The sequence below is a fragment of the Panthera tigris genome, chromosome A1 (genome assembly GCF_018350195.1).
Source record: "Panthera tigris isolate Pti1 chromosome A1, P.tigris_Pti1_mat1.1, whole genome shotgun sequence".
In the NCBI taxonomy this organism is placed as follows: Eukaryota; Metazoa; Chordata; class Mammalia; order Carnivora; family Felidae; genus Panthera; species Panthera tigris.
Window position 1 is genome coordinate 47,107,084 of NC_056660.1, and position 15,952 is coordinate 47,123,035.

The following is a 15,952-nucleotide window of genomic DNA, read 5'->3' on the forward strand; positions in this document are numbered from 1 at the left end:
ATAAAGCTATTGGTAATTAACTCTAAAGTATGGGAGGGTATTCTTTTTGATGAATCAGAATAACCACCTTCTCTTGTTTCTATCCCACCAAAATAATTGGTCCAAAACTTTATTCCTGATCTTTTTAATCTTAAGATGATAGGTTAAAATAATTTTAAATCACATTTATGCTTTAAAATGTCAATATAAGTAAGAATTTATTTTTGGATTGATTTTGAAGTTAATTACATTTAGAATATGTATAGCCAGTATTCATTAAATTTACTGAATAATAAATAAACCAAATCAAGAAACTGTTAAATAATTCAATCAATCAATTAAACAGTTCTTCTATAAATAGCTACTAGGGGCAATAGAAATTATGTCTTATCACTCACTGGGTACTTGGTTATCTTAGGGAAATTGAGGGAAGAACTTTTTCTTCCTATATTATATACTTCTGTTATATTTGAAATTTTGTGTAGAATCTTTTTTTTACCTTTTTAATCTTGGAGTGAAAACATAAAAGTCCTGTGGAAAAATTACCTTTCACAGTTACCTTCGAATAAGTTTATTTGAATATTTATTTAACTAAGAATTAAGAGAGCTGAAAATCTTTAATACAGATTAATTAATAATATTAATTATTAAATAGTTAGCTGTAGGAGGAAACTATAAAGATGAACAAATTCAGCCCTAGAGAAATTAAGTAACTTGTTATCTAAGAACATACCGTTTGGTCGTAGGGCCAAAATTTGAATCCAGATCTGTCTGCTTTCTAATTCTATACTCTTAACCATTATGTTATACTGCCTCCCTATGTTCTATTCTGAATAAGGGGTAATTTTTCGTTAACTAATGTAATTAAGGAAGAGAAGCCAAAAAAAAAAAGTGTAAAAGAGTAGTTAAAATTGGAGCTTTAATGAATTGACAGTTGTTGAAGCTAGGTGATGGATACATGTGGGTTTGTTATATTTTCTCTCTTTCAAAATATTCCACATAAACTTGTTTTTAAAAAACAGAGTTTAAAAGGGAATACAGGCTCTACAGATAGGTTGCACGGGTTCATATCTAGCTCAGTACTCAGCTTTGAATTAGAACAAGTCAGTTAAACTCTCGAAACCTCCACTCTCCAATAGAACTCTCTGTAATGGTAAATATATTCCATATCTGCACTGTCCAGTATGGTAGCCACTACCCACATGAAGAACTAAATTTTTAATTTTAATTAAATTACTTTTCATCTTAATTACCACGTATGGCCAGCTAATGGCTATGTTATTGGACAGTACAGCCAGTTTTCTCATTTGTGAACTGAGAGTAGTACTCTAGCACTAGCAGTGCCTAATTCATATAGTCATTTTGAGGATTAAATGATATAATCTCGGTGATATATATAGGACTGTGCCTACACATTATGAATGCTATATAACTGCTCTTTTGAGTATTGGTCTGACATGTAACAAATTTTCATGTTGAGAATTACCTTAAAAATAAGAAGTAACATTTCTCAAAATATCTTGAATTTTGACAAAAACTAGGACTCCCTTAATGTGAGAAGTAAGTGAGATGATTCATTTTCAGGAATACCAAATAAAAGCTGTGCTGTCTAGTTAACAATAGGTTTACAACCTATTGGAAATATGTACAAACCCTCCCCCACCCCCACCCCCATCCCCACCCCCACCTCACACACACACACACACACACACACACAGTTGAGTCCCAAACCCTTAGACACTTCACTTCCTGGTTCTTCTTCCCCTCTCCATTTCATGGGCTTATTTTTCACTGGCTTTGCAATGAGCATGTGCCAAAGAACTGAAGTCTCTGCGTCACCTCAAGGAATGTACACTTGTTCCATTCAGGCTACTTTTTGGCCTTACATGGGCATAAGCGACTTCTGGGTAAGGCTGTAACCTCTGTAGTACTCAGCCAATGAGGAATCAGGGGAGGGACTTCCTGCAAGGAGATAAGTTGCCTGCTGTAACCCCTCTGAGTGGATCTGTCCATCAGACACCAGCTCTTGCAAGAATGTTGATTAAAGCCTCACTTCACTGTTCTCCTCGTCTCCACGTCTCTCCTATGATTGGGGCAATGGGCTTCTTTCTCACACTTAGTAACAGCAACAATAATCATAAAAACTATGCCAATTACGAAAATTGGCATAAAATATAAATATATAAAAATATTTTTTGTGCTTAAATCTGAGTCCTTTAAAGCTGTTTCATAAATTTACTGTATATTTTAATAGATTCTGAACTAGTATTTCATAGGATATGAAACCTTGCTCTTAATTGAAGTAGCTATGCTACCTTGTAATGTGAAAAATTAAGGTGCTTTCAGTAGGTTAATTATGACCTTTGAGATGCTGTTAAATGTACCTTAATGACATGAATGAAATACCATAAAAATAGCCCGATCAACGAGTCAGATACAGCAGTCTATCTACCATCACTCCTACTCTGAGCTGATGACATTTCAGATGTAGTGGAATTATCCTGGGCTTTGAGCACACATCAGCCTGCTTTCTTTTGTCATGGTAAATGTGCCTGTAAAATACAGATCTTAGCGTGAACATCAAGGGTTAGAAGTGAAAATTAAATGAAATGACCTATATAAAGCTTCTGGCACATGAGGAAACTTGGTAAATATTACTTCCCTTCCTTTTGTCCTTCATTAATTTGAAATGTAAACATTAAATGACCCATTCAAAAAGATTACTGAGTGGTTGTTCCTTAAAAATGCCTATTCCTTTTTGCTGCATGTTGATTTTAATTGTAAGGAATATTTATATTAATTGATTATTTTTTTAATTGAAGTATAGTTGGCATGCCATATTATATTAGTTTTAGGTGTACAACATAGGGATTAGACATTTAGATACGTTACAAAATGCTCACCATGGTGTGGCTGCCATCTGTCACCATACAAACTTATTACAGTATTATTGACTGTATTCCCTATGCCATACGTTTCATCCCCGTGACTTACTTATTTTATAGCTGGAAGTTTGTACCACCTAATCCCCTTCACCTATTTTATCCAAATCCCGGCCCCCTCCCCTCTGGCAACCACCAGTTCTTACGACTACTTTCAACAGTTTTTATGAGTCTTCCTGTTTTGTTTTGTTTTGTTTGTTCATTTGTTTTGTTTTATAGATTCCACATGTAAGTGAAATCATGCAGTATTTGTTTTTCTCTATCTGACTTACTTCATTTAGCATAATACCCTCTAGGTCTATCCATGTTATTGCAGATAGCAAGATTTCATTCTTTTTTATAACAGACTAATATTCCCATGTGTGTGCATGTGTGTATACACACTACGTCTTTATCCATTCATCTATCTGTAGGTTACCTTTTTGTGTTCTGTTGATGGTTTCCTTTGTAGTTTCAAAGCTTTTTAGTTTGATACAGTCCCAATTGTTTATATCTGCTTTTTTTGCCCTTGCCTAAGGAGACAGATCCAAAAAAATAATTGCTAAGACCAATGTCCAAGGGTTTATTGCATATGTTTTCTTTTAGGAGTTTTATGGTTTCAGTTAAATGATTACCTTTTAAATATTTCTCTATTCAGTAAAAGCTCTTTAAAGAACTGAGTAATTTTATCATTTTCTTAGAAAATAAAACAATACCACTATACCACACCCATGACTTGCAAATTTAGCTATACATATTCAATGTGTAGAAAGATTAGAGTAAATATGTACTAAAATGAAATCATTATAAACACATTAAAAGCTAACATTTGAGATATCACTATTAACTACTTTAAATCCCCCTATCATTAAAGTAATAATCCCTTCTACAAGTAGTACTGGTAAACTTTCTACCAAGCCACAAGAGACAGTCTGGGTTATATAGTTTGTTTGATCTATAGTTCACAACTGAACGAAGCATGGAAAGAGAATAATTAGCATAAATTTCCTTTCCCGGTTGTCAGTTCTCAGTTTATTCTTTACTAGTAGTTTAAGAAGAAAAAACTACTTAGCCTTGTAAAGCTAAGTCAGGGTATACTGATCCAGGAAGTTAAAGAAGAGTATATCAGGAATATGTTTTCATATAGCAGGTGACACAGAGCCATAAACATGAATTTCTGAGTAATAATTAACAGTGAATTAAACAATTATGGGTGTAATATGCCATTCACGATAGATGTGCTTATAAGGAGATTTGTTTTGTAGTTGCTTTATGAGTCACGCATGGAAGCTTTGTATTTTTAAAGGTAAATTTCCACTGTTGTGAAATGTGTCTTAAGGAGACTAAACTTCGTTTGAGTAATTACATACATACTGGAAGAACACAGAGTATAATAATCGTCATATTCAGTTTTAGAGACGCATGTGTTGAAGATGGCCTCCTTTGTGGTTTAAGAGTATATTGTAGAGAAGGCTGAGACTTAGAAAATATATGCCCAAGTATTGTCTGAGGAGTCTGTACTGTTTGTCATAAACCCACATCTTGCAGATAGAACAGAGTTGCTCTGTAAACCAATTTATACACCTAGCTTTTATTCTGTATTATAAAGTTATTTTTGCTATTTATTTTTTTTACTTTTTTTAATGTTTGTGTGTGTGTGTGTGTGTGTGTGTGTGTGAGAGAGAGAGAGAGAGAGCGCACGCGAGCAAGCACAAGTGGCGGAGGCAGAGAGAAACACAGAATCCAAAGCAGGATTGGCTTTGAGCTGTCAGCACAGAGCCCAACACATGGTCCGAACTCACAAGCAGTGAGTTCATGGCCTAAGCCGAAGTCAGATGCTCAACTAAGTGAGCCACCCAGGTGCCCCATTTTTGCTATTTAAATATGGAATATTTACTTTATTCTGGAAAACACTGAACACTACATATAAAGGATTTCTAATGAATTATCCAGTCAAAATCCTTTATTACCTCAACATTCCTCCATTCCTGTTGCACTGCATTTTATTTAAGGGCCTGTTGGTATTTGAGAGTATGTATGTGTGTGTGCATATGTGTACTGTATGTGAGTGTATGTTTACATACGATGTGTATGTAACATGTATTTGAACATTAACATGCATGTGAACATTAATACATTTCTATTCCTCGAAAAATCCTAGTCCTGTGTTACTGGATGTTTATTTTAATTTCGAAAAATGTTTTATCTTCTTCATGATGATTCTAGCTAAAGATAGATTCTAATTCAACAGTTACAGAAACATCTGATCTTTACCAGGCTTTGGAAGACTCTGGCAGAATCTGGCATTCAGTTACATTATATTATTTAGTTCTTTTCAACTCCAAGGCTCAGTAAGATCTCTGATGCTTAATTCTGAAAGTCAAATCTGTTTTTCTGCTAAGCTGCTAACCTGTATGGCATTTAATTACTGTTTTTCTGTGATACTTGTTTTTCATCTAAAGTAGTAATACCATATACATTTATGTCAGGTTTTATGTGTTCAATTCTTTATATAATCATTTCACTAGATAATTCATATATCGCTTTGACATACATGAGTATTATTTTCCACTTTTACAGATGTGAAAACTGAGGCTTAGTCATGTGGTGTGATTTATGCCACACACTTGTGTCAGTGGCATAGTTGGAAACAAAAGTCAGAATTGCATCTTGTGTTTTCTCTCAGAGGACAAACTGTGGTGCTTCCTTGGGGAAGTTCACGGTTACTAGGAAAAAAGAGAATGTGAGCTTTTTCCTCTTAAGTCCTTGGAATTACCAGTTCTTCCAGAATACCTGCTACTATCCCCTGAATTTAAAAACAAAAACAAAAACTTCTGCCTAATTTAAAAATTGATGGCTTTCCATTTTGTTAAAGGATAACTTAAAACATGTTACCTGTTCAGCAAAATAATCCTCACTAGTTTTACCTTCACAGATTTTGTTTTGACATTTATGGAATTACGGTATTTTAATTCACTGTTGCTTTTCTTAATTCTCGTTGTAGTGCTGAGTAGATTCATTCCAGGGGCTTTCAAAGAGTATTTCATTTAACGGTTCTAATTAATTTTTATATGTTGAATAGTAAAACTCCAGACAATATAAATCATGCCTCAAATATTTATCTTTAAAAATATTAATATATTCTTCTATTTAGGCTTTTTTCACCCTTTCGTATCAGAAAACAGGTCCTATCTGAGGGAAATTCACAAGGCAGACTTAGAAATTAAAGATTGAACTAAGAATATAGAGACAAAAATTGTTTTCCCAAGTTTACCACATACTGAATATCTGATTCATTTATCTAATTCAATTATATACCTGGTAATTTAGTGTGCAGTAAATTATAAAATGTTACTTTTAGTTTTAAGGTTAAATTTTTTTTTTTAATTTTTTTTTTTTTTAACGTTTTATTTATTTTTGAGACAGGGAGAGACAGAGCATGAACAGGGGAGGGTCAGAGAGAGGGAGACACAGAATCTGAGACAGGCTCCAGGCTCTGAGCTGTCAGCACAGAGCCCGACGCGGGGCTCGAACTCACGGACCGTGAGATCATGACCTGAGCCAAAGTTGGCCGCTTAACCGACTGAGCCACCCAGGCGCCCCAAGGTTAAATTTTTAATTTGACTTCTAGTATCTTGAGTTTTACTATTTTGCCCATACATACTTTACCTTTTATATAAATCCCACTTCATCTTTTTACATTTCAGGATTAAATAGTCACCTTTAAAACACAAATTTTATACCCCTACTAGGCAGAAAAGATTCTCAGAAAACATCTCATTTGCACTGTCAAATGATTATTAAAAGAAAAAGTCTTCTTAGAAAATAGCTAGCTGTTGGTTAAATCAAACGTTATAGTGGATGATCTGATAGATATCTTTATAGAGTATAAATTTAATTTCTCTTTAATTCAATACATCATATTTGTCTTTAGCCTTTTGCTTTTTTCTATTTATTAATTAGATTTACACCAATGTGATGACTTTTTAAAACTTGGGTGTTTTTTTTTTCAGCAATTTGAATAAAGAAAAGTCAGCTTTACTACAGATGAAGAATCAAATGGCATTAGATTTAGAACAACTTCTAAATCATCGTGAGGTACTTTTCCCATGTTGTCATAATTTTTACTTTAGGCTTTTTCAAAGTCCGTGTTGTGTTTCGATTACTGGATCCCAGTTGTCCGTGTGCATTAATGACTTCTCATGTTTGTGTCTCATTGTGATCTGGTCCTTTATATTGAATATGTGATACACTTTATTCATTATGAATTAATTTATACTTTATTCTTGGGTTAATTCTTATTCCTGGAATACTCCTTGTTATTGACCCCTTATTGCCTTGTTCATATATCTGGAATTGAATTTCCACATTATTTAATAATTACTTGTTTTATCTCTTTCTCACTAGACAGTATATTTCCTTAGCATACCTCTGTCTCATTCATCATTGTGTTGCCCATATACTGTATGTATGTCTAGTGTGTAATATTTGTGTTGAACTTTAGAGTCCATAAAGGATTTTTTGTTGTTATTCCTCACCAAAAATCCTTTAGAGCTAATAAAATTTCCTCATTTTATAAAAGGACAAATGAATGTCTAGTGGCTTGCCCAAAAGAGAAATGAGTTTCGAGTGGCTTGCCCAAAGCCAGTTAGTAACTAAGAGATAACCCCATTTTTCTTTCTTGTTTTTTTGAGTCAGACTTATTGAAGTACAGTATACCCACAGTAAAATTCATGCCCTGTTTAAGCATACATTTCTATGATTTTTGACTGACACACCCAGTCATAACCATTTTTCATAACCATTACCATAATCAATAAAGAAAATAGTTTTGTCACTTCAGGAAATTCCTTCATGCCCTTTTTGTGTTGACCCTTCTCCCCAGCTCCAGTCCTAGCAACCCCTTATCTATTTTCTGTCCCTATAGTTTTACCTTTTCCAACAAAAGATATTACATTTCCCCAGAATGTTGAATAAATGAAGTTATCAGTCTTTTCAGGTTGGACTTTTTTCACTTACCATAAAAAAGATACACCGAGGGGGCGCCTGGGTGGCTTAATCAGTTGAGCTTTGGCTCAGGTCATGATCTCATGGGTCGTGAGTCTGGGCCCTGCGCTGTCGGGCTCTGTGCTGACAGCTTGGAGCCTGGAGCCCGCTTCAGATTCTGTGTCTCCCTTGCTCTTTGCCCCTCCCTCACTCATTCACCCTCTCTCTCTCCCTTTCTCTCTCAAAAATTTGAAAAGGGATATACCTATGTTGTTGCAAATATTAGTCATTTATTCCTTTTTGTTGCTGAGGAATATTCTATTGTATGGATATACCAGAGTTTGTTACTCCATTCACCAGTTGATGATCATTTGACTTGTTTCCATTTGGAGGCGTCTGTAAATAATACAGCTGCTGTAAACGATTGTGTACGTGTTTTGGTGTGAATGTCAGTTTCCTTTTCTCTTGGTAGATACCCCAGGAGCAGGATTTCTGGGTCCTATGGAAAGTGTATGTTTAACTTTATAAGAGACTGCCAAACTATTTTCCACAGTGACTGCACCTTTTGCATTCCCGTCAGCAATGAATGCGTGTTCCAGTCGTTCCGCATCCTCGCCAACAGTTGGTATTATGAAGCCTAGTTTTTTAATCCAGTGCGTTTTTTCCATTGAACTATCGCTGCCTTGTCTTGGCCATGTTTTTGCCATTTTGTTATCCTAATAGAGAAAGAAATGCTCAAAACAGATCATTGGTTCATGAGTATCCTGAAGACATTGTTTCCTAGTCTGGGAAAGCTATATCAGGTATTTGGGAAGAAATTATTGGAAAGATATTATTGAGAGAGATGAAGTGGGGAATATTACTGGAAGCAGTTCAGAAGTGCATATCCTAGAAGTGGTGTCAGGGGAATTGCAGGGTTGTCTCTGTCTTAGAAATGGCCTTTGGAGTAGGTTCTCTTAAAGGTGTATTTTATATGTTGGGTGAAAGGGATACGGTGTCCCTGGACTAGATTTTAGAGATGACTTTTGTGTAGCTAACTAGATCTAACAACAGGTGATATAGATTAGGAAGAGCTTCTCTGAAGATACTTACTCTTTTTTTCTGGCTTTCAGGCCCCATCTACTACCACTTGTGTCCTAAGATTCTGCCTTCAAATAGTTGTTTCTTCACTGTGGAAGCCTGATTCATTCACTATGTGAATTTTCACAAATGTTTTCCAAAATTGACTATTTAGGAAATAGTAACTGCAGATGTCCATTCAGCGATACCAGCTACTTTTTTTCCATAAAGCTAAATAACAAGTATGTTTTTGGAATGGCGGTTCTCATTTGTTTTTAGAAGATTATGCTACACTCTGAAAAAGATAGGAGCAACTTTATATATTTTATACATCATGCTTGGAATCACATTATTCATGAGTCCAAATAAAAACTCAAAGTTCTACTTAGTGGGTTGAGAATGGATTAAGTTTAGAAGAAAATACATTTAAACATGGAAATTAAATACTTAGCAAAATGAAACTCCTACTATATGACACCAATGAAATGTGCGTGGATGCATGTCTAATTATCAGTTAATTTTCATGCATTTGATAGGATCTTCATTTTGGCAATTACATTTTAATAATCCAACATTATAACTTTTCTTAATGCCAAACATCTAAAGAAAAGGAGCTTTATTTCTTTTCAAAGCAAAATAAAAATTGAAGCTTAATAAAATAAACTTGATACAAATTTTTCATCTTTTTCTAAGAAACAGTTTAATGCCAACTTGCATAGAACGTGCAGATACAAAAGCAAGTGTAAACTGCTTATATGAAAGGGAATGGCAAGTGACCCAGGGCAATGCTTGACCATTCACTTGAATATTTACCTGATGAAACAGAGAGTCTGCAGAATTGATATATTCATTTTATGGCTCTGATGGGTCAAGTGCTTAGAATAGCCAATAGATAACAGTCGGATAAGAATACCTCTGATAAATGTAATATTTTGAAAGTGAAAATCAGGGCTGAGGGGGCTCCTGGGTGGCTCAGTCAGTTGAGTGTCCAACTTCAGCCCAGGTCATGATCTTACAGCTAGTGGGTTCGAGCCCCGCATGGGGCTCTGTGCTGACAGCTCAGAGCTGGAGCCTGTTTCAGATTCTGTGTCTCCCTCTCTCTCTGTCCCTCCCCTGCTTGTGCTCCGTCTCTCTCTTCCTCTGTCAAATAAATAAATATTAATTTTTTTTAATAATAAAAAAAGAAAGAAAATTGACGCTGAGACTAAGGTGAGGCAAACAAGGCACCTAGGGCACAAAATACAGGACGTGCCCACTCTGAGGATCATGCACAGTGCACCTGAGAGCTTGCCCAACCCTAGGCAGGACCCTGGGAAAATTGTCTAATATGAGTCACTGCTTTAATCCCAGCTAAATTTTCTGTTTAAATCCACATGTGATCAAATGCACATTTTAAAGTTTTTCATTGTCTTTTTTGCACTGGACAACTTAACTTTTTAAGTGTCGCTTAGTTCCAGTAAGACTTTAGGTGGTCCTGAGGTGCCTGGGTGGCTCAGTGGGTTAAGCATCCGACTCTTGGTTTCAGCTCAGGTCATGATCTCATGGTTTGTGAGTTCAAGCCCTGCACTGGGCTCCATGCTGACAGTGTGGAGCCTGCTTAGGATTCTCTCGCTGTCTCCCTCACCCATTTTCTCTCTCTCTCTCTCTCTCTCTCTCTTTCTCTCTCTCTCTCTCTCTCTGTCTCTCCTTCTCTCAAAGTAAATAAATACACTTAATAAAATAAAAAGACTTTTTTTTAATTTTTTAATGTTTATTTTTATTTTATTTTTATTATTTTTTTTTAATGTTTATTTTTGAGACAGAAAGAGACAGAGCATGAACGGGGGAGGGTCAGAAAGAGAGGGAGACACAGAACCTGAAGCAGGCTCCAGGCTCTGAGCTGTCAGCACAGAGCCCAACGCGGGGCTCGAACTCACGGAACGTGAGATCATGACCTGAGCCGAAGTCGGACACTTAACTGACTGAGCCACCCAGGCACCCCTAATGTTTTTGAGGGCTAGAGAGACAGAGTGCAAACTAGGGGAGAGCAGAGAGAGAGAAAAATAGAATCTGAAACAGGCTCCAGGCTCTGAGCTGTCAGCACAGAGCCTGACATGGGGCTCAAACCCATGAACTGTGAGATCATGACCAGAGCTGAAGTCAGACATTCAACCAACTGAGCCACTCAGGTGCCCCAAAATAAAAAGACTTTAGATCGTCCTGTACTATGAAATGAGATCGCCCACTCTTTTACATAATTATCCAAGTATGCGTTAAATGAAAAAAGAAAACAGATGAGATAATTCTAGGTTGACAATTCTAAGACATTGGGGCATGACCATAGAGGGTTTTTATTTTCTATATTAATTAGTGTTAGATCAAAATTACTTGCTTAAAAGTAGCTAAGTTAAATATCACAGAGTTAAATATCATTGTCCCCACTTTTACAGACAAAACTGAGGCTGATAAGAGTTAAAAAAAAAAAAAAAAACTAAACCATGATTATATACTTACTGTCAAAACTAAAAGAAATTCCTTTTTTTTTTTTCCTGAAACAAAAGCTTATGATCTTTTTCCTTAGTTCCATTTAGACAAAAACCTCATGATGAATTATTGCTTGCATTAGTTCCAGGAAATATTTTTGCCACTGTAGATGAAGTTATATTCTTTCTTTTTTGTCAGAAAGTGAAAACTATGTAATTTAATGTGTTTCCTTTTTGTCTTAGTTGCCAAAACACTCAGAGCTGAATATCTTATCCAGGTGTTATAATCTTTTTTTCCTCTTTCACTTTTGATGCCTCAGAATAACTTTCTCTGTTTCTTTCAATAGGTTGTGATCTTTTTTACCCTTAAATGTCTTTACTTATATACTGAGACCTCTGAGGTGTAAAAATATAAAATAATTTAGTCTTAAATAATGAGGTAAAAAGGAGGTCAAGGAAAAGATCAACTCCTAGGACCCCACTGTTGGATTGCATAGCAGGGCTTCAAGCTAAATAATTCAGTTTTGAGTAAAAGAAATGTGATGACTTGGAATGTCTTCTTTCTTGTTGAGTGTACCTCTCAGGACTCTTTTTTTTTTTTTTAATTTATGTATTTATTTGGAGAGAGAGAGAGAACACGAGTCAGGGAGAGGCATCAGAGAGAATCCCAAGCAGGCTCTGTACTGCCAGTGCAGAGCCCAATGAGAGGTTTGAACCCACAAACTGTGAGATCATGACCCACCCAGGCCCCTATCAGGAATCTTCTTTAATGGCTTTTTCATGTTTCATCCATTTTTATCCACTCATCTTTGCCTCATTGAAACAAGATTTGCTGATTTGGAAATTCTAATTCTGCGCTTCTGTGTGTATATTTCATCATGTGCCCTTAGAATATAAGTTTTCAAGAGTTTGAAAATCATCTTTAATCAGCCAAATGTCTAATAGAATACTGAGCATAATTTTAAAAAGCTGATGTAAAAGGGGCACCTGGGTGGCTCAGTCGGTTAAGCGTCTGACCTCAGCTCAGGTCATGATCTCATGGTTCATGAGTTCAAGCCCTGCATAGGGCTCTGTGCTGACAGCTCGGAGCCTGGAGCCTGCTTCAGATTCTGTGTCTCCCTCTCTCTCTGCCCCTCCCTTGCTCACGCCCTGTCTCTCTGTCTCTCAAAAATGAATAAACATTTAAAAAATTTAAAAAAAAAAAAGCTGATGTAAAAGCTCTTTTCTAATTTCTTTTGCAGCTATATTAAGGGTAATGGTAAGAGCTCCACTTAAGAAGCTATTCCAGTATTTCAGTGAGTGATGGTGGTATCTTGAACTTGACTAGTGATGATGGTGTCGAGCAAAAATGGACTAATTTGAATTTTTTTAATGTTTATTTCTGAGAGAGAGAGAGAGAACGCACTCTTGTGAGTGAGTTGGGGAGGGGCAGAGAGAGAGGGAGACCTAGAATCCAAAGTAGGCTCCAGGCTCTGAGCTGTCAGCATAGAGCCTGATGCAGGGCTCAAACCCACGAGCCATGAGATCATGATCTGAGCCAAAGTCGTACACTTAACTGACTAAGCCATGCAGGTGCCCCAAGAATGGACTAATTTGAAAGCTGTTTAGAAAGCAGAATCATAGAGCGTGGTGATTGGATCCAGAAACTGTTGAAGAGAGGAGGAATGAGAATTGATGGCCTGGGTTTTGGCTTGTGGCCTGGGTTTATGGTGGTGCTACACAGCACATGGGAGAAATAGATTTGGAGAAGAAAATCTCAAGGAAATACCTAAGTAGAGATAACCAGTAGAGTTAAAAATGTAGATTCTGGAGGGGCGTCTGGGTGGCTCAGTTGGTTAAGCTTCCAACTCTTAGTTTCAGCTCAGGTCATGATCTAACAGTTTCTTGAGTTCGAGCCCCACACTGGGCTCTGTGCTCACAGCTACAAGGCTGGTTGGGATTCTCTCTCTCCCTCTCTCTCTGCCCTTCTCCTGGTCACGCTGTCTCTATCTTTCTCAAAAATAAATAAATAAGCTTAAAATACGTATTTTTTTTAAATGTAGGTTCTGGAGCCTAAGAAAGAGAACTCATCTAGAGGTAGAGATTTGGGGGTCACAGCGTAAAGATAGTGCTTTACATGGAAGTCATTAAATGAACTGATAAATGAACTACATAGAGTGAGAGCAGAAAAAGGCAGAGGCCATACTCTTGAAGAGTACCAACATTTAAAGGATGGGCAGAGGAAAAAGTACATACACAAATTAGAGTGCAGGGTGACCATAAAGATAGCAGGAACATCAGAAGCAGAGTAGAATCTGGCCAGTGACATGGACTGTCGAGGGGCCAAGTCAGACAAAGGTAAAAAAGCAACCATCGATTGAATTTAACAAGATGGTACAGCACTTTCAGTAGAGCTAAAAAGCAGACGACAGAGAATTGATGAGTGAGCGGAAGTTGAAAAGTGGGCTGTGGGAAAAATAGCCCTTAAGATATTTAAATCAGAGAATATAGCATGATCAGGCAGGAGGCATGAAGTCGAGGGCTTTTACCTCCCACACTAGAGAGTATCCAGTTGTGTTTTTTTTTTTTTTTTTAATATAACTTAATGTCAAATTGGCTAACATACAGTGTATACAGTGTGCTCTTGGTTTTGGGGGTAGATTCCCGTGATTCATCACTTGCATACAACACCCAGTGCTCATCCCAACAAGTGCCCTCCTCAATGCCCATCACCCATTTTCCCCTCTCCTCCGCCACCCCCCCTGCCCATCAACCCTCAGTGTGTTATCTGTATTTAAGAGTATTTTATGGTTTGCCTCCCTCCCTCTCTGTAACTATTTTTTCCCCCTTCCCTCATGGTCTTCTGTTAAGTTTCTCAAGTTCCACATATGAGTGAAAACATATGATATCTTTTTCGGACTGACTTATTTCACTTAGCATAATACCCTCTAGTTCCATCCATGTTGCTGCAAATGGCATGATTTCATTCTTTCTCATTGCCAAGTAGTATTCCATTGTATATATAAACCACATCTTCTTTATCCATTCATCAGTTGATGGACATTTAGGCTCTTTCCATAATTCGGCTATTGTTGAAAGTGCTTCTATAAACATTGGGGTACATGATCCCCTATGAATCAGCACTCTTGTATCCTTTGGATAAATTCCTAGTCGTGCTTTTGCTGGGTCATAGGGTATTTCTATTTTTAATTTTTTGAGGAACTTCCACACTGCTTTCCAAAGGGCTGCACCAGTTTGCATTCCCATCAATAGTACAAGAGGGTTCCCATTTCTCCACATCCTCACCAGTATCTGTTGTTTCCTGAGTTGTTAATTTTAGCCACTCTGACCAGTGTGAGGTGGTATCTCAGTGTGGCTTTGATTTGTGTTTCCCTGATGATGAGTGACGTTGAGCATCTTTTCATGTGTCTGTTGGCCATCTGGATGTCTTCTTTGGAATAGTGTCTATTCATGTCTTCTGCCCATTTCTTCACTGGATTGTTTGTTTTTTAGGTGTTGAATTTGGTAAGTTCTTTATAGGTTTCGGATACTAGTCCTTTATCCGATATGTCATTTGCAAATATCTTTTCCCATTCTGTTGGTTGCCTTTTAGTTTTGTTGATTGTTTCCTTTGTAATACAGAAGCTTTTTATCTTGATGAGGTCCCAATAGTTCATTTTTGCTTTTAATTCCCCTTGCCTTTGGAGACATGTCGAGCAAGAAATTGCTGCGGCTGAGGTCAAAGAGGTTGTTGCCTGTTTTCTCCTCTAGGAATCTGATTGTTTCCTGTCTCACATTTAGGTCTTTCATCCATTTTGAGTTTATTTTTGTGTATGGTGTAAGAAAGTGGTCTAGTTTCATTCTTGTGCATGTTGCTATCCAGTTCTCCCAGCACCATTTGCTAAATAGACTGTCTTTTTTTCCATTGGATGAGAGTATCCAGTTTAAATGGTGATGGGAAGGAGGCACATAGACGTTGCAGATACAAATGAGAAAATAATCAGCTGAGCAAAGTGTTAGGGAAGGAGAAGATCAGAGCACAGTGATGGGAGTTAACTTTAGACAGGAGGGCTATACCTTTTCCATTTTGAAGATAGAAATAAAGATTATGTTAAGATAAAAGTGAGTTTGTAGGTTTGGTGGTAAGAATTTAGGTAGTTCCTGTCTAATGGCTGTACTATAATGGCAGGAGATGTGCTAATGTCACAGTTTTGAGGAAATAGAATTTTGAAATAGCCACACAGTAAATGAGTGATATATATTATGGAAACATCAAATAATTGCCAAGTTGAAACACCATGTGTTTCTAGTAGTACCACCATTCTATGTAATTTTTCTCCAGTAGCATTCAACATGCTAGGTGTCAACATGGGGAAGATGGACAGGTGGATTGGTCCAGAATTACATTCCACCTTCTATTAGGTATGCATATTATACATGTTCAGATCTCTTGTTAAATTGTAAGGTTGGAATTACCTTTATATTCTTTATGTCACCTACATTTGGAATACAGTGGAAAAAGCCAAAAGTTAAACAGACAAGATGAGTTCATATCACAGCTTTGCT

At 36.7% G+C, this 15,952-nt stretch overlaps 1 protein-coding gene across 8 annotated transcripts in view; it reads left to right on the forward strand.

The window, feature by feature from the left end:
* Positions 1 to 15,952, forward strand: part of PIBF1 (progesterone immunomodulatory binding factor 1) — a 206,294-nt gene that overhangs the window by 168,050 nt on the left and 22,292 nt on the right. For all 8 annotated transcript variants that reach the window (XR_006214658.1, XR_006214660.1, XR_006214661.1 and 5 more), the window contains exon 16: positions 6,914 to 6,998. Coding sequence is in view for 5 of the 8 variants with exons in the window: in XM_042978114.1 (XP_042834048.1) it covers positions 6,914 to 6,998 (85 nt within the window). In the remaining 3 variants the exon portion in view is untranslated. The remainder of the gene's footprint in view (positions 1 to 6,913; positions 6,999 to 15,952) is intronic.